The 13,982-nt window shown below is 38.2% G+C and overlaps 1 protein-coding gene across 5 annotated transcripts in view; it reads left to right on the top strand.

Moving 5' to 3' along the window:
* The window catches only part of MSH3 (mutS homolog 3), a 133,459-nt gene that overhangs the window by 83,974 nt on the left and 35,503 nt on the right, over positions 1-13,982 (top strand). For all 5 annotated transcript variants that reach the window (XM_071802577.1, XM_071802576.1, XM_071802575.1 and 2 more), the window contains 4 exons: positions 3,086-3,254; positions 6,295-6,359; positions 8,621-8,737; positions 10,629-10,736. In XM_071802577.1, coding sequence (XP_071658678.1) covers positions 3,086-3,254; positions 6,295-6,359; positions 8,621-8,737; positions 10,629-10,736 — 459 coding nt within the window. The remainder of the gene's footprint in view (positions 1-3,085; positions 3,255-6,294; positions 6,360-8,620; positions 8,738-10,628; positions 10,737-13,982) is intronic.

Here is a 13,982-nt window from a genome sequence, read left to right as displayed (position 1 = left end):
TTGAAGAGAGACTTGACCTTTAGCAGAGTGGCTGCTCTGCTGTCATGAATGTGCCTTGTACTATTTATTGTGAAAATTCATCAAAGCTTTGAACATCCCACACCTTTTTTTTAATAGTGTCTTTACGTGCTAATGACAGAGAATATGAAGTTTGGTACCGCTGAAGATTCCCTGTAGCCTGTGTGATTTGTACCCCTGAGAGCATTTCTGGGGTTAGTGCCCTGTTTATGGACTCTCTGTAGAAAGTGACTAAATGAGCAGTGGCCGCAGGCTCTGGGTGATCAGACTTTTCCCTGCAATTGCCTCCCTGCAGTCTTGGAGAGGTGAGCGTAAAGTATGGGCGCCATCTACCCTTTTTTGTCTTAATTCTGCCCTTCGTTGACCCAAGGGAAAAAATGGTAGACAAAAGAAGATGATGCTAAGGTGGAATGAATATGCATTATAAAGGAAAGTGTCTTTAAATAATTTCTTGTGTATTCTTTCTTCTGAAGAACTGCTGCCTCCATTGTTACCCCTACATCCTAGTTTTAACCACAGGAAGACACCAGGAGGCTTAAATGCAGAACAGTAAAGCAAGAGCATGAGTTCGGTGTGGGCGGGATGTGTAAAAACCTCTCAGGAGACAGGATTTAGGAGGAATACCTTATGGCCAGTAAAAGTCACTGTCTTTCAGAAAAAATAAAAGGGGGGCAGTATAAAATCTTCTGAAAAAGGTTCACTCATGGTGCTAGGCACAGAGGCAGTCTGTCCGGCTTGCACAGCCAGCCTTTCCGAGCAGTTGACCTCAGAGGGTTTTGGTCTCCTTTCAGTGTAGTTCTTGTTTACACAATGCATTGAGAGGACATTCTGGACACAAAAGGAGTATTATCCAGCTTTGTAGCCAGATCATCCCAAACTTCCCTGCTACAAGAAAGTTTCATTTAACTTTGGACATTTCCTCATGTGTAATATTATGAGATATAATTGACTGTGATATACCTAGAGATTCTTTGACGAAAGATGTGATACATAGTTTAATGTGTAGTTATATTGGGGTAGCATAGACTTGGTCTTCTATTTTAAAAACAGACTGAAAATAAACATCCAATTTATTTTGAAAATATTTTTTATTTTTCTCCAACTGAGATGTAAAATTAAAGAAATCTAAAAAGTAAAGCCAAGAACTTATTTATTTGCTTCTGAATTAGAGACAGATGCAAGGTGTATAAATTTAGAAGCTGTGAAGGGTAGGATATTTGCTATGCCCATTGGACAGGATTATGAGATTTCTGCTGATGCATGGTATCCAATTATAGTTGTGGCAGGTTATGACAAAACAGACTGTATCTTGATTATCCAATTTACTGTAGGTAAATTTAAAATATGGACTTTTTCTGTCACTGTGGATGATGGCTAGAACAGTATACAAAAATAAGATACAATATTATAATGGGACGGTATCATAATTAATCTGCAGAATGCATATATTTAATTTGCATTTAGTCAAGATGACTAAACTTATCTTTTACCCTTTATATATCTCAAACTTGTATGTCAGTATTATTTGTACTCAGTAATCTTTCATCAAAATCACAATGACTGCTCTACATAGTTGCACGCACACATTTGCATAGACATGTATACTGCATCATGCGTTACTTTTATTATGTGGTCTGGATAAAATCCTGTAGAGTTTTTCAGAAGATTCAAGATTTTTGGGGTTTGTTGGGGTTTTTTAAACTGTCAACTTTTAAATTTTTGATAGCCATCACATAGCAGTGACAGTCCTCACTGTCAGCTGCTGGCTAGTGGTGATCTTCTTTCCTAGCATTCCCATGGAAACAGATCTAATTAACACAAAATCATTTCTAAAAATTAGTATTGTATTTTAAAATGGCATCATTACTGTGACTTATATAATAACAACATCCATGTAGTGCAGAACCAAAGCACAGCTTTGTGTTACCTGTCTGTTCACTGTCTCCAGTTGTAGTTTCATTCTCAGGCAAACGAGTATTGGAGTAGGTAGAATATTAGAATTCTTATTACTTCCAGGTTTTATTACTTTGAGTTTGCTAATTACTTGCTCTCCAAATATTAGATTTCAGGATAATTATGTAATTAACTGGTACAGTTTTTTATTTGCTCTGAAACACAAATGTATATTCCAATTAACTTAGGGCTGATTGCAATACTTTTTATTGCTTGCCTGATACTTATTAGGATAAGTTAAATTTTTGTTATTTTTGATGACAACCATATTTTTAATAGCTTACTCCGCTTCCCAATTTTAAACATTTGAATGGCATTGTCTGTTTCACGTTTCAGCCTGAGCTGATGTACTGCAGCCAGAACAACTCTGTCATTTTCTGACGTTGAGACTAGAAAAGAGCATTGTTTTGCATGTATTAAAAAATGCTATGGTTAATCATTTCTTGAGAAATTAAAGAAACAACTCTGAGAAACTCCAGATGTCATTCTGCTTTGATCAAGGCCTTATTGGAGGGATTTTTCTTTGCAATCCTTATGAAAGTCTGGCCAAAGTTGCCCAAATTCTAAATATGTCAAAAATCTTTGTTCATGTTATGCAGACATTACATAGAGCTTCACATTTAATAATGATAAAGATATTGTTGGCATTTAGGATGCTCCAGATTAGCGCAGCAGTTGCATTCCAGAATTAGGGATTGAGACAGAAGAAAATGAGCTTTCTTGTGTTTCCTTGTCTTGCTCTTCTTGACCAAGGGAGAACAAATAAAAAGCTGCAGAATGCACATTCAGAGATGACCAAAAAAAAAAAGTCAGCAGAGTTTGGTACAGAAGAACGAGCATCATGTGACAGAGCAAAAAGGAACAGGAATATATTGGTTTTAAATACACTGGAGGGGCGGGGGTAACGTATCTTGGTGTAGCCTCTTAGAGCTTGTATACAAAATGCAGCTTTTGATAAATGTGCTTTACTGAGATCAAGTAACACAAAAGCTGTATTTACAAGGGAATAAAGCTAGTGTTAAATGAGAAAAACGAAAATAAGGGTGCAGCCAGTAGAATTGCAGAACATATCTTTGGTTTTACCATTATTTTATCTTATGTCTCTTATGGACAGGACTGGAGATAAAACCCAATTGTTCAAGGACCTTACAGACTTCCCTGTCATCAGAAAGAAAAAGGAGGAGATCCAGGATGTGCTTTCTAAAATCCAATTGCATCTGCGAGACATCCGTAAACAGATTAAGAATCCTTCTGCAGAGTATGTTACAGTTTCTGGTCAAGAGGTAATATGGTATCTACTATGTATGACTGTACCCTTGCTTGTCTAGAAAACAGCTTAAAAGTTAGGCTTAACTAGAACTCTCTTCATTTAGTGTGAGACTATATTGTGCAATTTTAAAGAACAGTTTTGTGACAGTGTCACTTTTTTATTTGTTAAGTCAATTGCTTTAGTGATTTAAATAATAAACACACATTAGTGCAGTTAAATTTTGTTCACTAATGCTTTGCTTTTCTGTATGTGTAGAAACACTTTCATTCTTCCAAGGTTAATGATGTGGCTATTAAGTGCTGAAATATCTTCAGAGATCCAGGAAGCACAGCATTAGGATAATTTGAAGAATGGTAAAATGATTTGTATGTACTGATTAAGACTGTAATTTGAAAGATGGGAGAGAAGAGGAGCAGTATTAAAGAATGATAAATGTTATTTTATTTTAATTCTTTGAAATGGTGGTTGTGGACTGGAGCTTTTGTTTGGTGAATGCTGTGCAAGTGTGGGCAGACCATACTCACGTGAGCTGAGAAGTTCAACGAAGAAAAAAAAAGAAAAAGAGACCACAGATTCTGCCAAATTTGTGGCAAAACTGAAAGGAGCAAGGAATAGCGTTGTGCAGCATTGTCCTTTGGGAACTGAGAGTAGGAAGGCTGGTGAAAACTCCCCAGAAAACTGGGAAAAGAGTTAGGAAACCAAATGAATTGGGTGTAAAAGAGATGAATCGGTGAGAACCAGGAGGGAAGGAGCTGGAAGCAGCTGACTGTCGCATTGAGGACCTTGGAAGATGAGAAAGACCCAAGAGACACAGCAGGGAGCAGACACGCAGTGCTGAAAGCGCGAGGGGATGTGAGAAGGGATGAATTAGAGCAGTGTTTGATAAAGACCTTGGGTGGGTATTTCTTTTCATGGTGAGCTTGAGAAAAGGAAACAAGTGGCTGAAGAGCTGGGTGGGCTGTCAGCATGGATGCTGAAGTCCAAGAGGAAATGTAAATGTATTGTGTGAGGAAGGGAAGAGTCAGGACTTGAAAGGTTTCTCTCAGAGAGGCTGGTTTAAGAGGTGGATGATGACATGTGTGTGAAGGAAAGAAGAGAAGAGTTGATCAAAGAGAGGAGCGCATCTGAGAAAATATTCAGAAGTGAACTGTACAGAGAGTTTCAGAAACCACTAGTCATTACACACACTTCTAAGAGACAAGGCCTTTGTAGCTGAGGATGACTGAGAAACCATGCAGGCAGAGATCTTTCTTGGTGAATTCATGAAAGGAGCTGCAGAGGTCATGGATGTCGGTTATTTAATTGTATCTGGTATGAGTGCTTCAGAGACATCAAAAGAGGCAGTAGAGTTAGAGAAGATGGTCATTGGAAGTAATGGAAAGGGAATTGCATGGGAGGAACAGAGCATAGACATAATAAGAGTCTCCTTGCATTGACCTCTTTCTTACTCAGATCTGTGTGGCATACTCTTCTTATGTCATTGCAGCAGTCTGATAGATGTAGTATTCAAACACTTCTTTGCAACAAACCTGGACAGAAGCAGGTTTATGGTTTCCTAGTTCTGGAGAGAGGGAAGCTGACAGAAGCTTTTTCTGTGTATCACACCACTCTAAACATCTGTTCAGGGAATAGACCTTCTTGAAGAGGGAAAAGAAAAATCGGACTATTTGCCCCTCATGTGTGTCCCCAAACCCATGATTATGAACATGTGGTTAGATTTTCAGTCAGCCTACAGTTTGTTAACTTATATTGGTTAAGTTTCTGTTGGAGTTCTTATGCAGATCCAGTTGACACATACCTTTTCCAAAATGTGAGGCTCCACCCCTGTCTATCTTATCTGTTGTTTCGAAATCTCCAGTGTAATTTGTAGTGTACACTGAACAGGAAAAAATTTTGAGCAGGATTTAGAGAGAAATTACTACATTTGGCTACATACTTCCTGCATGGTCTAAGCAGTGCTTTGGGCCCTGTTTATTTAATACAGCAATTATTTATCTAATACCACAATTATTTATCTAATAGGGCTAAGAATTAAAGGATGAAAAAGCAAACACATTTATTGTTTTGAAGAAGACTGCAACCACTTTGTTTCTCACTAACCACACAAACAAACCAGGCAGTTGAGTTGGCTGTGTTAATTCAGACTGTTTTGCGTTTGGTTAATCATCCAGGTTAGACACAAATGAGATATTATTTTCTGTCTCCCTTTTGTAAACACAGCATATTTAATTGTTTTGAGGTGAAACTCAGAAGAAAAAAATCTAACACCAGCACATCAACACCACCATTAGTGGCAGCAGTAGTTTTGTTTTCAGATCTTTGCAGCTCTCTGCTTCTACCCATTTTCAGTCTTTTTGTCTTGTATGTGTTATGCAATTTCAGGGTTTCTACAGTACCAAATATTTTCAAGGTGTCTTAGGTAAATTAAGAACTAGTGCACTATGTCCTTGCTGGAGTCTTGTGCTCATGTTAGGATTATTCTTCTTGTTTGTACTTGAAGGCAATTGCTGGCTCTTCTGGTGAGGTGTGGAAGGTTTTATCTAAATCATACTAACTGTAATGGAAAAGCTTTGTCAGATGAGAGTCTTGTGGTTTTCTGCAAAGGTGATCAGATTCTGGGTTAATCTAATCTCTGCTAGAAATTCATTTTCCAGCTGAATTCTTCTATTTGAGAATGCCTCAATTCTTTGACATCCAGGACCTCAGGCTGGTGTTGCAAAGATAACCAACATGAATAATGTGAAATACTGTAATGAACACATTGTGTACATTTCACTGCACTGAAACCTCTTGCCATTACTGCTGTTTCGCCCATTCCCTCCCTTTCTGACCTCAAGTTGATACAAACTTAAAGCAAGGTACTGTAGATATAGTGCTGTCATAACCCTCACTTCTCAGGGAAAGAGAACATGAGCCTCTGGTCCGCTCAGTCTCTTCACGCTGAATGTGGTTTTCCTCTAATGAATGCAGATTTCATGGTATATGATGGTTATGGTTATGTAGTCTTCCTAACTTCCCATGATGGGTAATATTCCACTTTTTGTTTCTTTTAGTTTATGGTAGAAGTGAGGAATTCCCATAAATCGTCTGTGCCATCTGACTGGGTTATGGTCAGTAGGTATGTAAAATGTCTTTGAAGTTTGTTCTCTTTCAATATATGAGAAAAAAACAGTGGTATTTTGGTATTACAATTAGTTATGTGTACATTCTCATTGCTCCATGAGTTTGTGTTTTCTTTTGGGTTTTTTTGAAGTGAAAACCAACCAACCAAAATTGTTATATTAATTTATTGCCATAATAAGTTTTGTTTAAAAGCAAACAAAACCAAATTGAAAAGCTAGTGTTCTTAAAACATCTGTTTATACATGGTAGATCCTTAGTGCACTGCATTACATGCTTAATCTTTCAAAGTACGTGTATTGGTGTCAAAACTGTCCTCTTGATTCAGTTGTGCTTGTAGTTTGTAGATATAAATCTTTCATAAAACTTTGATTGTTCTTATTTTATTCAGAAAGGTAAAGGTAGCTGTGCAAATATCCGTGTATCTCAAAAATTTAGTATATTTAAAATGTCATTTTACTTATTTGTACAGACAACCTTTGCTTGTTTGGTACTTAGTGTTATTGTAAGCATGGTTTTAGGTAGTTTTGAATACTTTTTCCAGTAGGTGAAACAGATACGAACTGAATTATGTACTTGGCTTTTTTCTTTTCAGTCATTTGTTTTGTTATTTAAACAGGTTAGTTACAGGAATGTTATAATGTGTGAGCACAGATGTTTACCACCAGAAATAGGCATAATGAATGTGAACTCCAGAGTGATGTTCTATTTACTTATCCAAAATTCAGTATTAAAAGTTCACAGACAGAATTAAGATGATGAAGAAATTATAGCTAACCTGGATTTTGTAAAAGAATGCCCAGGAATGCCAAAGTGAACCTTAATGAAAACACGTAAATACGCAGCAAGTGCCCCAAATGGAAACTAGTATCCATGCAAGACAGTCTGTATTTACTAAGTTATTTCAGACTTACAGTGGAGTTTTCCTCTTTTAAGTGAAATTTTTTTCTTTGAGTTCTTTGCAATCAGTCACAGAAAAGTCATCCACCTATGAAGCATATTGCTGAACAGAATTCTGTGAAATATATAAACTTTAGTCATGTATGCTATGTTGTGAAAGACATTTTAAAAACCTTCTAAATGGGCAGTGGTGCAATAACTATCACTTTATTCACAACAAAGATCATTGAAATCAATAGCATGTGGTACCACAATAAAAGAGAAAGAACTTAAAATCACAGAGTCATAGAATGTGCTGAGTTGGAAGGGACCCACAAGGACCATTGAGTCCAACTCCTGTCCCTGCACAGGACAACCCCACACTTCACATCGTGTGTCTGAGTACATTGTCCAGTCTCTTCTTGAACACTGTCAGGCTTGGGGCTGTGACACCTCCGTGGGGAGCCTGTTCCAGTGTCCAGCACCCTTTGGATGAAGAACCTTTTCCAACCTGAACCTTCTCTAGCACATCTTCCTGCCATTCCATTGGATTCTATAATTGGTTACCAGCAAGAAGAGATCAGCACCTGCCCCTTGGGTGTGAAATGCTTGGGAGCGTTGGTTGGTGAGAAGCTCGACATGAGCTGGCAATGTGTGCTTGCAGCCCAGAAAGACAACCATATCCTGGGCTGCATCAAACAGAGTGAAAACACCGGATCAAGGGAGGTGATTCTGCCTCTCTGCTCCGCTCTGGTGAGACCCCACCTGGAGTCCTGTATCCAGCTCTGGTTCCTCAGCACAGGACACACATGGACCTGTTGGAGAGGGGCCAGATGAGCTACAGAAATGATCAGAGGCTGGAACAGCTCTGCTGGGAGGACAGGCTGAGAGAGTTGGGGTGTTCAGCTGGAGAAGAGAAGGCTCCAGGCAGACCTTACAGCAGCCTTCCAGTACCTAGAGGGACTTATAAGAAAGCTGGAAAGGGACGTTTTACCAAGGCCTGTAGTGATAGGGCTAGGGATGATGGCTTTAAACGGAAAGAGAATAGTTTTGATTAGATATAAGGAAGAAATTCTTCATCATGAGGGTGGTGAGGGACTGGAACAGGTTGTCCAGAGAGGTGGTGGATGCCCCATCCCTGGAGACATCCCAGGCCAGGCTGGACGGGGCTCTGAGCAACCTGATCTGGGTGAAGATGTCCCCGCTCATAGATGAGCTTTAAGGTCCCTTCCAACCCAAACTATTCTGTGGTTCAATGATTTTTAACATCCATTTTGAAAGCTTACATAGAGTAAGAAAACTAGTCTAATTTTGCATGTAGATGGTGTAACTGATTGCTTGTAACCTTGATTTCCTATTTGGCTTTTCTCTGTCTTCCAGCACAAAAGCTGTCAGCCGTTTCCACTCTCCTTTTGTTATAGAAAATTACAGACATCTGAATCAGCTCCGGGAGCAACTAGTCCTTGACTGCAATGCTGAATGGTTAAATTTTTTAGAGTGAGTTTACAAAATAGAGTCAGGTTTTATCATTGTATTTTATTTTATTTTATTTTATTTTTGCTATAACACAGAAAAATAAAGATGTTTATCTTAAAAGAAAAGAAAAAAGTTGGTAATGCAATTATGTTGACCACAAGAACTTTCAAGATAGTCAATTAAAAGATAGTTCTTCGCTTTAAAGCATTTTAAAGCAAGACCTTTGCAGACTGAGTCCTGAGACAAGCAGTGATATATCTAGCATTTGAAATTTTACACTATTAAAGATATAAGTGGTTCTCAAAATTTAAAAATTAAGGAGCGAAACTGAATCTGTTAGTTTTATTATTGAAGTATGTGAGATGAAAAAATAATGTATTATACAAGTTAACCAAATTCACTTTTCATATTAATTGAAATAGTGTATGGCTTCACTGTTATGTGTGCCATTAACTAAAAAGAATAATGATAAAAACTAACTACAATTGCAGTGTTACTTACAGTTTTTGAGTTAGGAATGTCCAGTGTTTAGACAGTCAGTGGGGTGACTGTGATTCTCCATAGCTGTGCATTTTGTCTGCTAACCCTGCGACTGACTTTGAGTCTGTTTGCTAGAAAGTAAAGGGAGAGTTATTTTCCCTCACAACTGCCACAGAAGATGTTTGTCTCAGATCAGGGTTTTGAATGAAGTTATTTGACTATTTAGCCAGAGGTTATTTAATATGGAGTTTAAAATATATTTCTCAAACTTCTGGATACCTTTGGTTGTACCAGTGTCTGGTTATGAATAATTTTTTTACTTCAATGAATTACAGAGCCACTGAAATTGTTTCTTATGCCATGCAGTTATAATTGGCTTATTTTCACTTGTGCTTTTTTCATTGCTGCAAAGTCCTAATGAGTTCCTTCTGAAGTTGTCTCACTGGATATAACTGATGCCAAGGTTTACCTCCTAATAGGTACTCAGCAATTCTGTAAATTTGGTAGAAACTAGAAAAACATTCCAATTCGCTCTTCTCCTGATGTGTTCCCTTTGCAGTACCAAAAAAATAGTTCTGTTAAATAATTTTTGTCACTCTATTAGCCACGTAAGTTTGAACAGACCTATTTTAACCTTACTTCACTTAGATTTTCTGCATTTAATATTCACTTTCCTGTTTTTAATAGTATTGTCCAATAGCAGCATATAACAAGGAAAGACCTGCGTATAGGAAAGTGCTCTTCTTCCCCACCCCTCCATTTATTTATTTATTAAATTTCACTCCCCTTCTGATTTTTTACTCTGTGTTCTATCTTTGAGACTAGGAGAGGGAAAAAATAAATGCTTGAGGGGGGAAAAAAATAAATTCTGGAGGACTAAGAATGAACTCTACTGAAAAATGTGTTGTCCTGGTAGTGCCATTATTGTACTGGGGTAAGCCATACCATAAACGGAAAACGAAATCTTGAGTTTTCTGTTTTAGATACCATGTTTTATTGAAATTGTAGACAACTTCTTTGTTCAGGCACTTTGAGTTGGTCGGGTTTTTTTACTGTAAATTATGGTTGAAATAAATTGGCAGTTGGGATTTGATTGCCACTGTGATAAACAGTGGCATTTTTATAGACCTCATTTAGGCAGCAGGGATCAACTGCAGACCTTTATATGCTATCTAATGAATTTCATTTTGCCTGCTTTTTTGTGCTTAAAAATAATTCACTGTTACAATGGAGCATGGAGTCCGTCTTGATTGTGTCCTCATATTGTAAGCTAATACGCTGCTGGGAAATTTGAATTCAGAGTAATTTGAAGACCACAGGAGTGCTGTGAGAAGTATGCATGGGGGTATATTTTGACAGTACATTTGTGTCTGTATGAAATGATTTTTTTTCTCTTTTCTTCCTCCTGTTATTTTCCCCTGTTTTGGTATAGCCATTTTAGTGAACATTATCACCCTGTGTCTAAAGCAGTTGGTCACCTAGCAACTATTGACTGTCTATTCTCATTGGCCCAGGTGGCTAAACAAGGAGACTACTGCAGGTAATCCATTTTTAATTTTTATTTAGGATTTCATAGAGAATTAAAGTGTTTAAAATAAATTTATTTTAATATGTATACTACGATAAAATGCATTATTAAAATTGTTTACAGTAGTTTCAACTTACTCTGATTTTGCAAAGCAACACTTCTGGGCATAATGCAAATCTGTAAATATTGCAGTTCAAATTTGATGTCTTATGTTTGTCTGTCTGTTGTTTGACCTGGGTCTAGTAGGTAGTATCTCTCATATGTATTAATATATGTTGGTCTTTGCATGGAATTTTTTTTCTCCTATGTTCCTTTTTTTTTTTTTTTTTCTTAGCAAGCTCTGAGTTTATAATGTCTTTTTCATACCAGAGATTCTAAGGTGTATGAGACAAGTTTCAAAGATGTAATTTCAGGCAGATAATCAGTGAATATTAGTGCCAGTTTCCAGAGCAGTGATGATGCCTCACCTGGGATCACGTGTTATATCTGATGTGCACCTCCCTCTGCCCCAGACCCACATATGCGCAGCAGGCACCGCAGCCTGAGACTCTGCTGGTGCTGGGGGTGTTCCCCCTACCCTCTAGTCCTGCGTCCCTAGAGGCTGGTCCAGAGCTGGCTGCTCTGTGTGTACACCCTGAAAATTGGGTATTGTCCCTGTCACAAGCCCACATCTCTTGGACCCAGACAGAGATGGTCTCACTGGGCTTCCTTCTCCCATTCTCCCTCTGTCACCAGAGGTGCTGGGCACTCACTGAACTGCAGCTTGCTGGGTGCTCTCCTGGTGTCCAAAGCTTAAGTTTGTGAGATTTACTGTAGACACCCCTGCAAGGGCTTGTTGTTTTACAGTCGTCAGCCATTCCCTCTGCCAGACAGACCACATGCTCTCTTTTGAAAAGTACTCTGTGTATCTTTTAAAATCTTGTGATTCCAGGGCTGTGCTGCAAGTGCTCGGGCAGTTGCTTAGAAATAAACGTATGAATTAGTTACATTTGAGACCTGTGGAAATGCAGCATACCATGTAGTAAATGTATGTGGATGAAGGGAAGTCAACTTATGTGTGCCTCTGCTTTTACACAGCATTAAAGATAATATTGATCACTTCTGGACTCTTGGGATCTTGCGTGTTTCTATCAAAATCTCTTTGAAAGTAATTGCTCACTTACTTCTGTATACTTAGAAAACAAACTGAAAACTGATTAATTCACTGTGCAGAGTTTAAATAATTCACTGAATTTTAAAGAGTGGCTTAGAGCTTATAAACTGGCAGGACAGAGACTTTTCAGTGAAATTTCAGCTGCAGGGAAAGCGTCAATAATTAATTTTGGAGGGCTACTGAAGGAAAGATGTGACTTTCATATTAACTGTTTGAAGTATTTCAGAGGAATGTTTTTTGATCGAGGATTGTTTCATATCGCCCTACCTGAGGCATGTAAATGAGTGAAGTCAGGAGCACAGATGCTCCACGCAGTTGTTGGAGGGGGACAGGCACCTCTCTCTGCTTCAGGGTGCGTCAGGACCCCTCTGCTGGGAGACTCCTCCTTTACACAGTCAATGATGTACAACACTAGGGCAGCCAACTGAGATACCTGAAGATGATGATGTTGGTGGCCCAGAGGTAATCATCTGATGTTTGAGTATCCACTCTGCAGACTGTGAATTTGTTTAAGGAATGCTGCTGAATTTACTATTTTTTTTTCCTCTCTTACTGCTTGACACATCATTGTCTGATTGTGGTAACACGGGGCAGAGAAGACCTTTTGAATTACTGTGACCAAGGCCCTACTTTTGCATGCCCCATTGTATGAATCCAGAAGAGGTAGTCAACAAGGCTCATGACATCCTGAAACCACATCCTGTCTTACAGTTACATAGGAGGAGGTTCAAGCAGTTTAAAAAAGGGAATTATTTCCCAATATGAGGGCAGAATTATAAAATGATAAATGGATTGTTTAGCCATCATCTCCCTCTCTTGAATGCGAAGTGGAGAGGTACGGGAGGAAGCACTTGTAGGTACGTGCTCCTCCCTTTAGGACTATCACATTACAGCTGCAAACAACTCACCTACCCAGCAAGCGGAGGGTGGCATTTCCTTTCTTTGTCCCACAGCCTAGAAGTCTGTATGTATTGGTTTCATCTCAGCTATACAACTGCTGGAAATATCTTTATGCTAAAAAAACCACACTATTATCAGTTTGCACCTCATTCCACAGGGCTTTGTGTTCTTAATATGCTATCGATCTTACCTCTGTTTTCCTTTCAAATTGTGTCATCATTCTTTAACCTAAGATAAATCACACTCCTCACATCTTGACTTTCATCTAAAGTCTACTCAAAGTGTTAGTTAATTTCCAGTCAAACAATTCTCTGGCTTTGTTCCAGTATTCTCTTTTTCTCAGCTGCTGCCACATTTCCTAAGTTACTGCTCTTATATCAAAGTGATTGTACGTCTAGTGTACAAAAATGTTACTGAGACATGAAACCACATTTACCGCTCCACTGAATGCTGTACTTCAGTTTACGATGAAAAAGTACATCTAGATTGCAGATAATAAAAAGGAATCATAGTCATAACTCACTTGGAACAGGCTTCTTTTGCATTTTTTGTTCTGTGAAAAATGCACAGTTCTTGGAGCTTTTCAAACATGGAGATATGTAACGTAGAATTAGACGTATTACTAGACATGTAGACAAACTTGTGTTATAGCTAAGGTGGAAACATTTGAGACAAAACCTTTTACATGGTTCAGACACTAGAGAAAAAGTAAGTAGTATCGATCTGGTTTGCATATTAATTTCTGAAGAGGTATTGTCATTTCACCATTTCAACTTAGATAGTATGCTCTTTCTATAGACAGTTATTGTTTGACGACTTACACGTGTTTGGGAGTTGCTGTCAGGTTATGAGAGCTGTTGATTTTTGTAGGAGAGTTACAACTCTGTCATACTGTAGTCTTTGGTTTGTATCATTTAATGTGTTATCAGTCATAATATACATAGTTGGACAATTTCCTTTACTGCTCACGCTCCATTTAGGACTTAACGTGGTAACAGCCTGGACCAATTCACCAGCAAGATCATAAAATGTATCTGCAGAAGGTGGCACTTTGCAGAAATTGGTGCAGCAGTGAGAAGAAAGCAGATCGTACTCCAGTTTGGGGGTTTTGCTACTGCTTGTTAATTTTTTAGCTCTTATTAGTTTTCTAGAATATACACAAATGACTCAAACACTCCCTAGGTAATGAAAAAATGAAGAAAATA

This window comes from Patagioenas fasciata, chromosome Z (genome assembly GCF_037038585.1).
Source record: "Patagioenas fasciata isolate bPatFas1 chromosome Z, bPatFas1.hap1, whole genome shotgun sequence".
Taxonomy (NCBI): domain Eukaryota; kingdom Metazoa; phylum Chordata; class Aves; order Columbiformes; family Columbidae; genus Patagioenas; species Patagioenas fasciata.
Note: the sequence above shows the minus strand (reverse complement) of the source record. Positions and strands in the feature narration are given on the sequence as shown.